The sequence below is a fragment of the Sceloporus occidentalis genome, unplaced genomic scaffold (assembly GCF_023333645.1).
Source record: "Sceloporus occidentalis isolate IW3139 unplaced genomic scaffold, rSceOcc1.0.p SCAF_3, whole genome shotgun sequence".
In the NCBI taxonomy this organism is placed as follows: domain Eukaryota; kingdom Metazoa; phylum Chordata; class Lepidosauria; order Squamata; family Phrynosomatidae; genus Sceloporus; species Sceloporus occidentalis.
The window spans coordinates 54,690,188-54,708,583 of record NW_028316983.1 but is presented as its reverse complement, the minus strand read 5'-3'; the positions used below and the strand labels follow the sequence as shown (position 1 = coordinate 54,708,583).

Here is an 18,396-nt window from a genome sequence, read left to right as displayed (position 1 = left end):
AGTGCTAAAGAAACTCTTAAAACCCTAACTAGTGATGCATATTACTGAGAAAATGATTCTTTGGTTTAAAAAAAACTTGGAATATTATTTAATAAACCATATTCAACTGATAATCAAATCCAAGAATGTTTTGAGTCCAATAGACTTCAAGATGGCAAAAGGAGGCAAACTGTTGACATTCTTAGTAAGATGACATCTGGAAGAATGGTTGCATTTCAGCATCCTCTAAACCTCTAATTCTGAGGACCCCCTCAGATCAACTTCATACAGGATCCAGTACCAGAAGTAGTGCAGAGACCTAAGCTAATGCCCAAAGATGCTTCTGAAGTAAGCATCTCATCTCATGACCCACAGCCACTTTCTTTGGTAATTACAGATCTCTCAGCCGTCTTGCAGGCTCTGGGCTATGCATGCTTATATGGAAAGCATGCCATGTTGAGCCTCCAGTTTAAGCTTTACAACATTTTGCCCATGTGTAATGCATTGTATTGGCCAGCTATCTTGATCAAGAAAAGTTATTGGCCTTCTTTCAAAATATTTTTTCCTTAAAATCCCAGCGGGAGAGTCATGGAATCTGAAAGACAAAAATGAATCTTATGGCGTTTACCTGTGTCAAGGCTGTAGGCAGACCGTCTACAACCCGGACTTCTCCCACAGCTATTTCAAAAATGAGATTTTCCTGTTCTTGAAAAAGCTGAGGGAAAAGTCTGGGTTGCAGACGAGCTGCCTGACAGGGTTACAGCCTGAACATGGATAAATGCAAAACATCCATTTTCATCTTTTAGATCCCGCGTCTCTCCCACCAGGATTCCTGGGTGTGATAATTGCCAAAATGTGGAACAGAAGTAGCACATACATTACTCTGAGTCACAGGAGAAAAGTCAAAATGTAAACGTAACTAATAAATTAAAACAAAACATAGTTAAATCAAACTGATCAAAATCATTTGTTCTTGTTAAGCACCTTCAAGTTGACTCTGACTTCTGGTGACCCTATCACAGGCTTTGCTTGGTAAGATTTATTCAAAGGAAGTTTGCTATTGCTTTCTGTTAGAATGAGAGTGCAACCTGCCCAAGGTCTCTCAATGAGGTTCCATGGATGAGTAGAGATTCAAATCCATGTCCCCTGGAATCCTTGCCCAACACTCAAACCAAATAAACCATGGGATTGTCTGTATATGACCATTATGGACTTAAGAGGAACCATGGTGATTAAGAACAAAAAGTTTATCTAGATCAGAATTTTGTCTCTGCGCTAGTCAACTAGATACCAATGATAAGGCCACTAACAGGGTATTAGTGGAATAATACAGTCCCCCAACAACTACTATTCAGAGCTACCATGATTACTGATAGCCTTATTCTCCATGAACTGCAACCCAGAAAAAAGAAACATGTTCTTGCTTAGTCTAGCAGTCATGCAGAACACCAAAGACAGTACACATAAGACTAGATGAGCATAAGAGAAGCACATGACAGAACCATTAGAGGGGGTCAAGAAAAATGCATATCCTAGTTTTTACAGATTTATTTAATAATGAACTATAATTTCACAATAACCATTTTGTTTGTTTTTTTAAAATTAGGGGCAGTAATTTTAAGTTATCAAGAGGGCATTTGTTTGTTGCAGCTAATTTTCCTCAACACTTTTGATTTTCAGCAGCTGGATGCACCCTCCCAGAGATTTCTGGTGGTAGGAAGATAAATCCAGAAACTGTGATTGAGGTTGGAAATAATGTGACCTTGGAGTGTGAAGAAGGATATATTTTGAATGGTAGTCCTCATGTTCAGTGTCAGCATGGTTCCATGTGGGATCCTCCTGTACCAGTTTGTAAATCAGGTGAGGAAAGAAACAAAAATACTAGGTAAGGCTCCCTGAAGTTGAGCTAAAATTCAAATGTTATGGAAGAATGTGTATTGATGGCAACAGGTATTAGTAAGCATCAGCAAGAGCTGGTGGGTTTTATTACTCTCTTAACTCCTTGCATTGATTTACCTCACCCTGTCCAGCACATAGCTAACTAGTTTGTGATAGAAATGCCAAGTAGTCTTTTTTGCTTTTATTGGTTGGTTTTATAACATTTTATTATTATTCTGTTTTGTGAGCCACTCTGATATTTTTTTCATTCTTTAAATGAAGAGTTTTATATAAATCTTCTAACAAAATTAATGAATAAATCAACAAATTACACATACAGCAATGATTTATTAAGTAACCTTTATGGCAGGCCTGGCCAGAAATAGAAGAGTTGGTATATATCTTGTTAGTTTTCCTGCATTGATGCTCACAGCTTAAATAAGTCATGATGGTGGAGAGCCTATAGGTATTTACTAGGTTTGTTATATTTTTATGCGGATTCTATAGGTAGGTTGCCGTATACTTGCAAAAAACACTGTCAGCAGTTTTACTATTTACAGAATCACAGCATTATCAGCAAAAACATAGCATAAAGGCATATTAAGAGAGAATAAAAAAAACTGACTGATGATAGAACAGTAATAATGCGCCCATACATGTGTATTCATGATTCTTTGGTTTAGTTTTTAAGACAATATCACTTTCTTTAACTTGCAAGGGGATCTTGTAGCACCTTTGAGAGTAACTAGTAGACAGAAGTTGGTAGTATAAGCTTTCGTATACTTAAGTCTACTTCATCAGATGCTTAGACATAAGTCTAGAAAAGCTTATGGCACCAACTTCTTTCTCTCAGTTTAGTCTCTAAGGTGCTACAAGATCCCTTTGCATAGTGATCCAGACTAATATAGCTATGTCTATATGTTATTTTCTTTAACATTTACTTATTCAGTTATTAAACCTTACAAAATATTCTTTTTGAGATACTTGGGTCAAATTTATCATATTAGTTACCTAATTTTAAACCACATCTGTGCAGAAACTTTCAATTAAGTAACTGACTACCTTGTTTTTTGACATACAGAAAAGCAGCTAATTACTTTTCTTTTATCTTCCACATTAGCTTCATATGTTTCTGCTGCAATAGGTTTTGGTAAGTAATTTCCAGCATCAGAGTCTTGATGTAAACATTATATATATAAAAACCCCAGAAAATTAGTAAGATTATTTTATATGTGTTAATTTTCTTCTCTGTAATTTAACCTCTGTTTGTTAGAAGCATTTATACAAATAGTGAACTCAGGTAGTCAGTGAAAAAATGGATACTGAGAAAAAGGAGGGAGGTATACTCAGAGCTTTGCAGAAATAAATAAAAAATAAAAATAAAGGAAAAGCTAAAAGAACAAACAACTAAACAGGTCATTAAGAGTGAGAATGCTCAGTAGCCACAGAATCCTACATTTTGAGGATGGGAGAGAAACTGAAAGCCAGAGATGATGGATGTAATAGAATATCTGAGTAAAGAAATGACTGGCTGGCTGGAACACTGAACAGGAGTACCCAGCACTTTCTTACCTTTCTTTTGCCTTCTTCTCAAACTCTTGCCCTTCTCCTACATTTCTGTAAGCTTAAGGTTTATAGACAGATAATTAGAAAAAGGCAGAAGAATTAATCTATTGTCTAAATCAGAATGCAGAGTTGTACTGTACATTGTATCCCAAAACAAGCTGAAGTTTGATTTCAACCCAAAGCCTTACATGATATTCTAGAACAGTGCATCCCCACCTCTAGTCCTCCAGATGTTTTAGACTTCAACTCCCAGAAATTACATGCAGCATGACCAATGCTCAGGAATTCTGGGAACTGAAGTCGCAAATATCAAGATGACCAGAGTTTGAGAACCACTGTTCTAGACTATTAGTTGCTTTGTCTCCTTGAAACTCAGCATGTTACGGTTTGTTACCTAAGCTGAACAAACTGGGCCTCTTGTAAGGGGATATATCTCACAGGCCATACCTAGGCTAAAGATGTAGATGTATTTGTCTCCCAACTTCACCCAGAAAATGCCAACTTTTGTTATGAAAGTATTAACTGAAAGCTCCTAGCCCCATCAGTCCTTGAATGTAGGTAGCTCTTTTATTCAGAACTTATTGGTGCAAGTTATACTGTTTTTCAAAGAAATCCTCTTTCCCATACCAGTAACTCTCTTCCTTTAAGGGCAGTAAAAAAAATTTCAGCATTTCAGGAATGGCTATAAGACAGACCAAAATGGCAGAAGAGCATTTTATTCCCACTCTCTCATCAACAAGGACCCTATCCACTCCATTTGTTTGATATCGTATCTTCTAATGAATCCACAGAGGCACTTTGTTATATATCATATCTTCTAATGAATCCACAGAGGCACTGTATCATTACCCCAGCAAAGTAGTTTAACTTGAGGCTACATTGCCCAAACAAACAAACTGAGCAATTCAAAAATGAGTCTCATATAAGGAATGCCAAATATGAATATCTGTATTAGAACAGTGGTGTGTTTCACAGATGAGTAATTATGAAATTTGTACAGTTACAGGATCTGTCACAGGTTTCCAGTTTTCTTTTTAAGGTTGGGGTGAACATACACAAGAGACTGTTCAGTTTTAAATCTTTTTGTTAGGACTATGATAGGTTAAACATGAAATTTCTCAGGAACTGAAATGATGTAGTGGTGTACTTTATGCCCTTTCAGTCTGCTACTAAACAGATTTATTCTATGTTTTACAGAGTTCAGTGCACCATCTTATTATGTGCATATATTTTCAGCCCTTTTGTCTTGATGAATTAGAGCACTTTTGTTATTAGTTGATGTCATACTGTTCGTTTTTTTTTTAAAAAAAAACTTTAGCATTAACTTGATACAGGAAAAAGGATGAAACACTGAAATGAAAATATTATTTGGTTCCAACAGGATCTCTAATTGTTATCCTGCTTCTGGTTATTTCTGGTGTTATAGGGATGATGTTTTTAAAGCGGAAGAAAACGTAAGGCACCTTTCCTTTAATTATATTATTTCTGTTGAGAAATACATTAAACACATTGGCTGCTGAAACCAGTAGATATAACAATTCATATGTCATAGCTCTGGGGTCTGATGGTATCTTCATATTGTGCCAGAGCCTTCATCTTTTGCAAACAAACAAACAAACAAACAAACATATGATCCTAATGTATCCTTTGCCTTCTGTAGTGACAGAGCAGACCTAGGGCTAAAGTAAGGTATAGAGGAATTTTGAAGCAAGGTCTGCCCTGCTTTAAATGGATATGGTCATGGCACAATTTTATTACTAGAAGCACTGGACTTTTTAAAAATAACTTGTTTTATAGTTTATTATTGCATTTTAAATGCTATGGATAAGATGCAGATTTTTTCATATCCCCCCCTCAAAAAAAAAAAAAAAACCTTTTGAAAATGTGGTCTTCAAATGAGTAATGACTACCTTAAGTCCCCCTGACTTTAATGGATTAAATCTAGATCCAAGTCTAACATGTCCAAGCATAAGCTTTTGTGGACTAGAACAGGCCATCAAGTATTTCATCTGCTTACATTGCAATCAAGCTTCATCTTAGAAGATGGAACATTTTAATACTATCAAGTCACATTCTGTTGCAGAATTTATACAGAACTAGGCCTGGAAGGCAGGCATTTTATGAAATGGTCGTCTTCCTGAAGTGCTGCAAACAATGTGCCCAAATTTCAGCTACGTATCATGTGCCAATTTATAACACACACCCCGCACACCCCGCAACAACAACAACCCCCCCCCCCCAAAAAAAAACCAAAACCCAAAACCCAGCTGGAACAAAATCTACCCTCCATTTTGCCAAAAATGTTGATGGCTGAAGCATCGCAACAACAAAGTTGTTATGAATGCCCAGGTGTGAAAACTCCTCCACTACTCAAATAGGAAAGCAGCAAGTATGTGTTCACTCTTTTCCTTTTTTATTCCTAGATTGTATGCCTTTGGAGAGCTGTTTTATTGTTTATCTTTGTATAGCACTATGTACATTGATGGTGCAGCAACAACAAAATCATGAGAGGTAGCTATGGAAGGACCTGGCACAGGCATCCAGATAGTTCACTACTAAACAGACAGATGTCTAGGGCCAAAGAAAGATGGAAACAAACAGCACCAGAAGTCTCAGAAAATATTGTTTAGCACATAATTTCACTCACAAGATATTTGAAATTCATAAACATTCATTATTAATATGACTGCCTTAGTTTCAGGACATGTGGACTATGTCAAGCAGCAGCATAGCAAATCTACCCACTGATGAACAGCTGGTTGCAGTCAGAAAAAGATTCACATTTGATATTCTATGCCAAATAAACTATGAAAATGTGGTATGAGCATTGGATTGCTGCAGTGCTAAAACATATGCTAGAATAGCCTGGTACAGCTCAGGAATCCTAACTGTTACAGCATAAGGACAACAGTAGTTGAACCTTCTCTGAAGATGCCAGCCACAGATGCTGGTGAAACGTTAGGAGTAAACTCTTCTAGAACATGGCCACATAGCCTGAAAAACCCACAAAAAACTATGGATGCCGGCCATGAAAGCCTTCGACTTCACAGTAGTTGAACCTTTATGTCCAATGGGAGACTTTTTTGCACCATCTTACAACTGGCCAAAGGTCTACTAACCAAAAACCTAAAGTATGATGCCATTATTCAGCTTATTAAGTCATATATATATATATATATATATTTTCCTGTAATCACTTTGGCACAATTTCTTATCCATCTGCACAAAGGTTAATAGAAAATAAACTACAAAATAATGATGTGTTTAATTACAAATCCCAGAAATATCTTTACAACCAGCCTGCTCTTCTGGTTCGATGAGATTTCTGCAAGTTCATACCTACTGTTAGCAGCTCTAAACCTGGGTGTGTGTTTTTTTTGGGAAACATACAGTCCCAGTTCTGTGTTTGCCAAGATATGGGGGAATTAAGCTAAAAATTACAAAGGAGTTTTGCATATTTGACAATTCAATATTATTTGCTCCCTACTCCTTCAGCAAATATATTCCTGGAAAGAGAAAAATATATACAGGTCCAGTCAGTCAAGTTCAAGAACAGTCAAACATATCCGTCTGAAGGAGGAATAAAAAGGCTTCTTTTTAATCGTGACAGGTAATAATATTATTCAAATGGACAACATTTTAGCTTTATAATACAAATGATTAGAATCCAATACTATAATAACATGTAGGACATATATAGTTTTTGAATGCATATGTATGTTTGAACACTGACTCGCTGGTTCACTGGTTCTGGGAGAATCTTTGTAGATTTTTAAATAAATGCAAGGGATGTCTTATTGAGCAGGGAGCAAGCTTGTTTTCTGCTGCTCCAGAGACTAGGACCCAGAGCAATAGATGCAAGCTACAGGAGAAGAGATTCCACCTCAACATTAGGAGGAACTTCCTGACAGTAAGGGCTGTTTGACAGTGGAACAAACTTCCTCGGAAGGTGATAGAATCTCCTTCCTTGGAGGTCTTTAAACAGAGGCTGGATGGCCATCTGTTGGGGATGCTTTGATTGAGATTTCCTGCATGGCAGGAGGTTAGACTGGATGGCCCTTGCGGTCTCTTCCAACTCTATGATTCTATGATGAGGTTTAGGGAGCTACAAATTAGAGATTTGTAGATTTCTGCATTAGCATTTCTGAATTTCAACATTTCTACAAAGATTGTTGCATGAAAATGTTCAGAGTAATTTGGATCCTTCGCTTGCACCTCTAAGTGTATCAGAATTAGCACCATGGTATCCAGGTGAGTGTTCTCCTGGATGAAATACTGTAATAATTTTATTATAAAAATATTATCCAATTTAGAGATGAGAGTGAGAGCCAGCATGGCGTAGTGGTTTGAGGGCTGGGCTAGGACCCTAAAGGCCAGAGTTCTAATCCCCAGTGAGCAATGAAACCCAATGACCTTGGGCAAATCACACACTCTTAGCCTCAAAGGATGGCAGTGGCAAACCCCCTCTGAAGCAACTTGCCAAAAAAAACCAAACAAACACTGTTATAGGTTTAGGGTAGCCATGAGTTGGAAATGACTTGAAGATACACAACAACAACGAGGTTAGAGTAAGTGGTTGAACACAATACAAAATTGGCTAGCCTCTCTGGACTAACTGACACAATCAGTTTGTATCATTGTAAAATCTGCAGCATCCTTCTAAAAATGACCATATTCTTGTTTATAAACATTATTTTTCTTTCCTCTCCAGGTGGAAATATTTTCCTTTACTGGTAATCTTCGAAACTTACTTATATTGGACATAAGCAACTTGCTGTATTCTACACTTTCTGAAAAGGACCTGCTTTATCGATTTTGTACAAAAATAACAGCATAACAAGTAACACATTGAGTCCTCATCATGACCACACAATGCTTTAAAAAGAGCAATGAAACAAATTACTTTTTTAAAGTTTTATTCATTTTGCACAAAGGAAAATCTTCATTCTAGGTAATGGCTTCTCCAATGAACTCCAGTTGCAGCAATGATAAATGTAAGACCACCAAAGATATGGCAATTATGCTAGTGCTGACTTCTACTCATATTTTAAAAAAATATTATTTTAGCAAGTTTTAAATCTTACTCTAGGATTAAATATTGCCTCCAGATTATTTCACTGATTTATATTTCAAAGCTAGCAATGAGAGGTTATATACAATTAAAGCATGGAAAGATTTGTTTTAAAATGTGAAATGTGTAATAGGTATCCAAGGGAAATAAAAATAATGTTATAGTATGTTCAGTGAAACATCTATAGCTTTTCTACAAAAAATAAAGGTTTTCATATGTTTTATTATTTGTAATACTTATGTGTAGTTCATTTTCCATATCCAATAAGGAGCAAATACCTGTAGTTAATACATTATAATTAATTTACCATATCTACAGCAGTTTAGCTAATAATGGCAAGATATAAAGAGTAAAAAATGTATTTTTAAATAAAAACTTAAGATCTAGGCACTAAAAGAACTCCATCCTGATAAACTGGTCAAAACACAATACTGAACAAAATGGTGTTTTAATATTAATAAAATAAATTTAAGTTTAATAAAAGTTTAAACACTAAGTTTATTGTCAACTATGGTATAGTCATAGGATGGTCCCAATCCTCAGACTGGATGGTGGAGATCCATTTGCTATAACCCCTCCACACACCATTTTGCTCTATGGTTGGTAATGGAAATGAGAAGAGAGGCATATTGCTGTGCTTTAAGCTGCTGCCATAAAGATTGTAAATTAAGATGGGGAGCCTAATGTATGAAACAGTCTATTAAAATTAACATTCACTACCATGGGTTTTGCCCAAAATGGAGCAGTAAATGAATGGAGATGCTGGAACACTGACTGAACAAGTTCCTAGCAGCCATCCTTTTCCGGAGATAGTTTGGCAAACGCTCTCTAGGTGCTCTAGAACGTTGTCATAAAAAATACTGTATTTCTGCAGTCATAGTAAATCCGGCCATATACATACATATATACACACACACACACATATATTAAATTACCCTAGACATTTTAATGGAATAAATAGGTAGCTGTTTGCTCAGGAGAGTTCACACTGTAAATGTATGTAATAATCTCCTAGGGGCAATGTGTAAAATATCACTTTGTCCATGGAACCGTCATGTAAAGATGTTAAAACCCACAATGGTTAGATTCCCTATTGTACAACAGCTCCACTCCATAATATTTTTTACTGCTACTATGGAGAAAGTGGAAATGAAGTTCACAAAAGAACATGTGTTTGGAGATAAAGCCGTACTTCTTTTTCTTGGTATAAAAGTGCAGCGGAGCAGCAGCAACAGCGGCGGCGCAAACGCCGAGCCAGGCAAGGCCAAGCAGGGCCAGGGCTATAAAAGCCCCAACGCCTCCTCTCCTCTTCCTGGAGCCAGCAGCGGAGCAGCAGCAACAGCGGCGGCGCAAACGCCGAGCCAGGCAAGGCCAAGCAGGGCCAGGGCTATAAAAGCCCCAACGCCTCCTCTCCTCTTCCTGGAGCCAGCAGCGGAGCAGCAGCAACAGCGGCGGCGCAAACGCCGAGCCAGGCAAGGCCAAGCAGGGCCAGGGCTATAAAAGCCCCAACGCCTCCTCTCCTCTTCCTGGAGCCAGCAGCGGAGCAGCAGCAACAGCGGCGGCGCAAACGCCGAGCCAGGCAAGGCCAAGCAGGGCCAGGGCTATAAAAGCCCCAACGCCTCCTCTCCTCTCCCTGGAGCCAGCAGCGGAGCAGCAGCAACAGCGGCGGCGCAAACGCCGAGCCAGGCAAGGCCAAGCAGGGCCAGGGCTATAAAAGCCCCAACGCCTCCTCTCCTCTCCCTGGAGCCAGCAGCGGAGCAGCAGCAACAGCGGCGGCGCAAACGCCGAGCCAGGCAAGGCCAAGCAGGGCCAGGGCTATAAAAGCCCCAACGCCTCCTCTCCTCTTCCTGGAGCCAGCAGCGGAGCAGCAGCAACAGCGGCGGCGGTGGCAAATCGACGAGAGCACCATGAGTAAGAGAAAGATTTGTAGTGGAAATAGCCCAGGTTCCTTTTCTCCTTCTCCACCAAAAGCAGCTAAACAACCAAAAATGGAAGACTTCTTTAATAAAATACAAAGGAGAACAATTAACAATGTGAAAGCCTCTACTGTGCCCTCTCCATCATCCCCTGAATCAGTAGAATTGATAGACTGGAATTCTCAACTTGAACCCGAAAGGCAACAGCTGTCAGAACCATTATCTTTATTGCTTACACCTGATGATGATTTAAACAGAAATCAATCTGGAAATATCAATGATTCCCATTTGCAATCTCCAGTTCAGTTAGCCAGCTCCCCTCATACCATAGGAAATAAATCCCAAAACAAGATATCTAAGAAAAACCTGAAAAGTCTCCCCTGGGAAAGTACAACGGAATTCATGGCCAGGCAATGCTTGCTTACGGCCCAAACAGTTATTGCACTATTCGATCAACTATCCGAGATTAAACACAATTTAGATCTGCTAAAAAAAGATCTTCAAACTTCAGCTTTCAAACAGGCTACTGCCCCCAGCATTCATAGGGCAGCCCCAACGGGAAAGGATAAGACATTAATTACTGCCTTAGATAAGGGGCAAGCTGGCAACAGGAACAGCAATGACACAGGTAAACTTCATCATAAGGACAATAATGCCAAAAGGTCTAAGCCCTCTGATAATGTACAAGGTGATAACGTAAGTGCTGACTTTAATAATAGAGCCACTGGGAAAACTATAAGTAAACAGTCACGTATTTTAGAAACCCAGAAGATTTCATTTTGTATCTCTCTGAATAGAATTAATCAAGGACGATGGAACTCGATGAGAGCAATCAAAATCTCTTTAGGGCAGTTGCTCCACTGTCACCACAAAATGATAGACCTTGATACCATTGAATGGCTTCCTACAGTTCAAAATCAAAAACGACTTGTTTTATCATTTAAAGAGTCTACTATTCCAGCTATGATCCTGAAAATAAGACCTTATTTAGCATCTTTTCAAATTTTTCCCTCTAGAGTGTTCTCAATTGATACAGTTAAACCGCTGCTTAGTTATACCATAGCAAGTAATAGACCTTCCGCCAAAAGGCCATCAGAAGCTATTAGTCTTCCTCTCCCCTATAAGACCATCCAAAAATATAACAGAGGAACCCAGTACCACCCTCCAACAGTAGACGAGACTAATCTCGGTGATATTGAGATCATCAGTGCTTCTAGTTTGCGGTCTAGGAATGAACAAATGGACATTCTAGACAAGCTAGAAAATCTTAAGAAAATCTTACAAGAGACCACGGTGACAGCAGGACCGCTCATTGATCTCATTTCACCACCAACAGATCTTAACTGTGATCACGTTGAGAATAATTTAACAGAAAACAAACAACCCTCTTCAAACTGCTCTTATAGTATATTTGAAGTAAACAGTGATCAGCTTACACAAATAAACAAGAAGCTAGACTTTCCCCTTTTACAAACAGAAGTTAGCCAGCGCTCTGTTGGAAATCTTGTTCTGGAGAAAGATCTTCAGGCACAACCTCAGAACCTGCAGGCGATTGGCCATTCTATGCTGGAAACCTGGCAGTCCACCCTTGACCCATTAGTCCAACATAAAGCTGATGCTCCCTTAATTTCTCATAACCTTGTCCCATGACAATCCCCAAAGGATAATGTATCTTCCCTTCCAATATGGAGTTCCACGAGCGGGTTTGTATCCCCTAAAGCCCAACACCCCCGTGATGATGTGCCGTTTCCAGTTTTTAGTAACCCAAGTGCTTCCTCCTTAGAACCTTCTCTTCTTAAGTGCTTATCCTGGAATGTGGCCGGTTGGAACTCTAAGATTAAGGACCCTGGTGTGATAGATTACATCAACAAGTTTGATGTGATCCTCCTCCAAGAGACATGGCGCACGTCCAGAATAGTCTGCAACGGCTATACCATCTTCGACTTACCTGCTATTCCATCTCCTGGCAAAGGCAGACCTAGTGCGGGCCTCGCCATCTTGATTTCTACATCACTCAAAGCTACTACCAAGTGTTTGCCATTTTGTGAAACATTTGCCATGGCCTGCCTAATTGATTTTGGTATTTTGGGCTTGTTGATGATAAATGTTTATATTCCTCCCAAGCTCCACCAAGACCGCAGTAAAAAGGTGTGGGAAATATTAGAAAATTACATAGTCAAACTAGAGGGACAGTTCCCCTCAGCGGTAGTGGTGTTATCGGGAGACTTCAATGCCAGAATAGGCCATAACAACGAGGCTCTCTTCTCTTCTCCTGCTTGGGGATTAGAAGAGTTAGAGGATTGCATTTTGAATACAGAAAGACAGTTTAAGGACCGGGGTATTAACTCAGCAGGTATATGCTTTATGCAGATGGTTGAGCGCCTTGCCTTAAGAATGCTTAATGGGAATTTATTATTTGATCCTTGGGGTGAGTATACTTATATCTCAGCAAAAGGCAGCTCGACCATCGATTATGTACTGGTTTCTGACACTTTTGTAAATCAGGTAGTTAGCTTTTCAGTAGGAACAAGATTAGATGGTGATCATCTTCCTCTTTCCTTTTTGTTTAGGATTCCCCTGAATATACATTCTCAGATGCAACCATCCTTTACTGATTCAGTTATGGTAATTAGACAGAATAGGCTATGGTGGACCGAAACCCTCCACGAAAAGACTTCAGTTCTTCTCAATTCACCTTTATGCCTGGGTTTTAAAAACCAAATTACTGTATCACAAGAAGTGCAACATGCTATAGAGAACTACTCCCAGCTCCTTAGGACCTTGACCCCTCTGTTGACTCCTATAGAGAAGAAACCAAGTAACTTTAAAGGTAGAAGAATGGCCCCTTGGTTTGATAAGACTTGCACTGAAGCTAGAACTCACTTGAGAAATATGTATATCCAATACAGGAGAGACAATTGCCAGTTTTTGCCCCAATCGTATTTTACCACCAGAAAACAGTATAAACTACTTCTAGCAAGGAAAAAGAGGGAGGCTATTCAAAAACAGTGGTTATCATTAATAAACTTCTCCTTACAAAAAAATACTAAACTTTTCTGGGCCACAGTAACGGGGATGTTAGGAAACACTGGTGGCTCCCCCTCCTGTAACATTCCCATTAATGTTTGGGAAGATTACTTTGCCACACTTTATAGTGACTCCAGGGAACAAACCTCTGATGTTTCCAACCTGTTCAATCGACTTTCCCTTGATTGCTCGGATATTCCACAATGGCCCCCCGTATCCCAAGAAGAATTAAAATCTCTGATCACCCAGCTTAAATCTGGAAAAGCCCCAGGGCCCGACTTAATTCTGCCGGAGCTTCTGAAAGTTAATATTTCTTGGTGGGCTCCTCTTCTTGCTTCCCTCTTCACTCTTATTAATCAAACGGCCCAAATTCCTCCAAGTTGGTCAAACGCAGTTATAATCCCTATTTATAAGAAGGGATCTAGAAACGACCCATCTAATTATCGACCCATAAGCTTACTCTCAGTTGTGGGCAAACTTTACGGCCGATTCCTCAATAATCGCCTCGCAGAATGGATAGATAGTGAGAATATTATAGGTAACGAACAAATTGGTTTTAGGAAAGGCAAAACAACTCTCGACCACTGTTTGGTTCTAAACCACCTGGCTGAGAAATATTCTACTTCCCAAAGCAAAGGACTATACGTGGCATTTATTGATTTGAAATCTGCATTCGATTCTATTCTGAGAGAAAGGCTGTGGATAAAACTTTTTGCCTCTTCTATTGACAGGAGACTACTTTGGTTAATTATGAATCTATATAGAGATACAACTATACAGGTGAGATGTGGCACTCAGGGTAATTTTACGAAATCTATCCCCACTCAAAAAGGTGTGCGTCAAGGTTGCATTTTGGCACCCTTATTATTTAATCTTTATCTTAATGATCTCTCTGCTTCCATTTCCGCGGAAGCACGCCACCCTCCCAAACTAGCCTCTGTTAGTATTCCTTTACTTTTGTATGCAGATGATGCAGTTCTCCTGTCCTTTTCGGAAATAGACTTGAAACATATCTTGAGAGTTTTTGGAAGTTATTGTGAAGATAACGGCCTGATCATCAACTATAGCAAAACAAAAATTATGGTTTTCTCAAGAAAAAAGACTCGATCCAGGTGGATTCTAAATGGACATAGGTTAGAACAAGTTAACACTTTTAGGTATTTAGGAATAACTTTTCAAGCATCTCTTGGCTGGACATCCCAGAGTTCAATAGCTGTTCAATCAGCAAATAATAGTGCCAAAGCCCTAATCCGATTCTTTTATACTAAAGGAGGCCAATTTTTACCTGCAGCCTTGAAGGTGTTTCAGGCCAAGGTTATACCACAATTGTTATTTGGAATACCCATCTGGATCCAAGGTTTCTCTGTTAAATTAGAACAGGTCTTTTCCGTTTATCTTCGCAAATTATTTGGAGTACCTAATTGCGTCCCTTCAGCTGTTTTACGACTTGAAGTGGGCTGCCACTCTGTGGAATGCTCTGCTTGGATGTGGACCTTAAAGTACTGGTTGAAACTCTTTTATGCGGGCCCTGACTCAGGTCTCTGGCATCTTATACGGAAAGACAATTATACCACCCTATGGTCTAAAAATATCCAGGAGAAATTGCTGAGATTGGGTTTCTCAAGTAGTTTTTTAATGTCACAAGACCTTTCGAGAGCCCAGCAGATTATGATACGCCGCATAAAAGATATTGATACTCAATATTCTTTATCTTCTGCTTGTACCACCTGCTCTCCCATTAGCCTAGGGCTACAGTTTAATTCAGAGAAGGAGGCATTTTATTTGCAAAACCTGACTATTCCAAAGTACCGAGCTGTGTTCTCTAAAGCCAGATTTAATGTAATTCCTTCAGCACTTCTAGAGGGTCGGTTCAAGGGAATCCCCCACCATGAACGGGTTTGTCCCTGTGGGGATGGTTCTATTGAGTCGTTAGAACATGTCTTATTCTTTTGCACTTTCTATAAAGACAAGAGGGCAAGATTAATCTCTCCCCTCCTGCTCAAGTCTCCAGGCAGATCGAACAGTTGGTATATGGAATACCTACTGAACGATGCTGAGAAGAGTAAAACGGAAACAGTGGCTAAGTTTCTTTGTTCGGCTGTCAAAATACGCAAGACTATGAGTCAACATAATTGAGCACCTTGGCCTTTTGCAATTTTTGCAACTCGCACTTATCTAGGCTCTGTGCCTAAGGCCTCGTTTTATACATTTTTTTTTTTTTAGAGCTTTTCAGTATAAAAATATATATAAATTTCTATCCTTTGCGCAGGTTATGAATATATATTCCATGATTTTATCTTCAAAAGTTCGTGTATTTTAATGTTTTTAATGTTTCAAATATTTTAAATGCTCTATATGTTTATATTTTATATATATATTTTGATGTTGATGGCTTGTTGGCTGAAATAAATTTTTCTGATTTTTCTGATTCTGAAAAATGTTCATAGATGAATGATACACAGGGATTACACTTTAGAACCTTTAGAACCTTAAACCATAATTTATGTAGAATTCAAAGATATAGCTTAGCTGTGTTAGTCTGTAGAATCAGTATGTAGAGAAATCTTGTAGCACCTTTGAGACTCACTGAAAGAAAGAAATTGGCAGCATGAGCTTTCCTGGACTTCAGTCTGCTTCCTCAGATGCATTTGGTGGAGTGGAAGTAGACTGAAGCCTACGAAAGCTCATGCTGCGCCAATGTCTTTCTTTCAGTGAGTCTCAAAGGTGCTACAAGATCTCTCTGTGCCATAATTTATGTGGTACCCTTCAAGGCAGCACAGTTTAGAATTTGCCACATGACAAACAAAAATGCTTAGCAATAGCAATAGGCTAGCAGAATGAAGGATACTAGCACAAAACACACACACACACACAACTCTGAGAATCTGTTGTTCAAAAATAGGTCCCCTGCTCTCTCAAGTGTTGTGAATATATATATATATATATATATATATATATATATATAGTGTGTGTGTATATATATATATATATAAATGTATTTTATATATATATATATATATATATATATATGGTGTATATATATATATAATGTATAAGCTATATATATATATATATATATATATATATATATATGGTGTGTGTGTGAGTGTGTATATATATATATGGGGAATCAGGATGGTGTAGTGATTTGAGCGTTGGAGTAGGACTTTGGAGAATAGGGTTCAATGCCTAACTCGCCCGATGAAACCCATTGTGTGACCTTGGGCAAGTCACACTCTCTCAGCCTCAGATGATGGTGATGGCAATGGCAAAACCTGTCTGAAGAAAATTGCCAAGAAAACCCCATGACAGGTTTGCCTTAGGGTCGCTGAACCTCAGAAACGACTTGAAGGCACACAACACACCCACCCACCCACCCACCCACCCACCCATATATATATATATATATATATATATATAATGTATATATTGAGGTATTTTAATCTTTGTACGCCGCTTTGTCTCTTCAAAAAGCAGGATAGAAACAAAAGTTTTATTATTATTTATTACGCGGCGCGCGTGTGTGTGTGTGCATAGTTTTTCCCCCCGAAACAGTACCCTTGTTTTAAATCTATATATCTATATATCGCCCTACAGAATGGGGCTAACTTTCTTTCCATGGCTCTCCCTAGAAATGCTTTACATCAGAGTTTCTGACCGTTAGTCCTCCCTCCCCCCTTTTTTGTTTAAACCTGAGGCGAGCCAGGCGACGGTTGCCATGACTCCGCTCCCAGCCCCAGCGCCCCTCCCCCCAGCGGCAGCGCGTGCCGTTATTGCTTCCGTCACGCGCCACCGCGCGAATCACAACGCCCTCGCGCCTCTCCCGCGCACGCGCACGCGCACGCGGGGCCCTCGACGCCCACGCGAGGGCGCCATGCAACGGTCATGGCGGCGCCCCCGCGGGTGTTTCCCGTCCTTGTGGCTGTTGACGACGCTGCTCGTCTTCCCCCAGGGGTCGATGGGTGGGTAAGGAGGAGGAGGCTCCGTCCCTCTGCCCCGTCTCTTGCCGTCTCTCGAGGGGTTCAGCCTCCCAAGGCTTGGCATTGGTCCCCAAACTGTGCTCTTTTAAGAGCTTTTGGACTGCAGCTCCCAGAAGCCTCAGCCATGTTAGCCAATAGAGTTGGATTCTGGGAGCTGAAGTCCAAAATCCCTTAAAAAGAGCACAGTTTGGCGACCACTACCCTGTAAAGAGACAGTGTAGCCTAGTGGTCCCCAAACTGTGCTCTTTAAGGGATTTTGGACTACAACTCCCAGAAGCCTCAGTCATGTTGGCCAATAGCCTGGGATTCTTGGAGCTGAAGTCCCGAGATAGTTGATGCATACACACACACGCACAGACACACACAGACACACACACACACACACACACACACACTCATCCCTCCATATTTGCAGCTGTGATATTTGCGGATTTGATTATTCATGAATATCTAGGTCCTCCAGAGCAACTCTATGAGCAACTTTAACTAAAAGCTGCACTGAAAGACCTAGAGATTCCTAGAGAGAACACTCTACTGGGCCTTTGTAGCTACTCCAGTGCCATTCTATGGTCAGTGTCTGTCAGAACTTGACCACAGAGTTGCACTGGAGGACCCAGAGATTCCTAGAGAGGTGTCCTCTCAGGTAAGAAAAAATTGTGTTTTTGTTATTTGCAGTTTTTCCATATTCACCGGGTCTTGTGCCTCTAACCCTGGCGAATATGGAGGGACAAGTGTACACACCAATCCCTCCACATTTGTAGCTTTGATTATTTGCAGATTTGATTAATATGCTCTCTCTAGGGATCTCTAGCTCAGTGGTCCCCAAACTGTGCTCTTGAAGGGATTTTGGACTTCAGCTCCCAGAATCCCAGACTATTGGCCAACATGGCTGAGGCTTCTGGGAGCTGAAGTCCAAAAATCTCTTAAAGGGGCACACTTTGGGGACCTCCGCTCTACAGCCTCCAGAGAAATTCTGCTG

The 18,396-nt window shown here is 39.7% G+C and overlaps 2 protein-coding genes across 4 annotated transcripts in view; both read left to right on the top strand.

The window, feature by feature from the left end:
- Positions 1–8,632, top strand: part of CR1 (complement C3b/C4b receptor 1 (Knops blood group)) — a 134,390-nt gene extending 125,758 nt beyond the window's left edge. The window contains exons 48-52 of the mRNA XM_089518282.1: positions 1,660–1,839; positions 2,978–3,007; positions 4,805–4,877; positions 6,919–7,033; positions 8,135–8,632. Coding sequence (XP_089374408.1) covers positions 1,660–1,839; positions 2,978–3,007; positions 4,805–4,877; positions 6,919–6,997 — 362 coding nt within the window. The 3' untranslated portion in view covers positions 6,998–7,033; positions 8,135–8,632. The remainder of the gene's footprint in view (positions 1–1,659; positions 1,840–2,977; positions 3,008–4,804; positions 4,878–6,918; positions 7,034–8,134) is intronic.
- An 8,664-nt stretch (positions 8,633–17,296) lies between these two features.
- Positions 17,297–18,396, top strand: part of LOC149315937 (complement component receptor 1-like protein) — a 44,411-nt gene continuing 43,311 nt past the window's right edge. For all 3 annotated transcript variants that reach the window (XM_089514456.1, XM_089514459.1, XM_089514458.1), the window contains exon 1: positions 17,297–17,399. In XM_089514456.1, the coding sequence (XP_089370582.1) occupies positions 17,312–17,399 (88 nt within the window). In that variant the 5' untranslated portion in view covers positions 17,297–17,311. The remainder of the gene's footprint in view (positions 17,400–18,396) is intronic.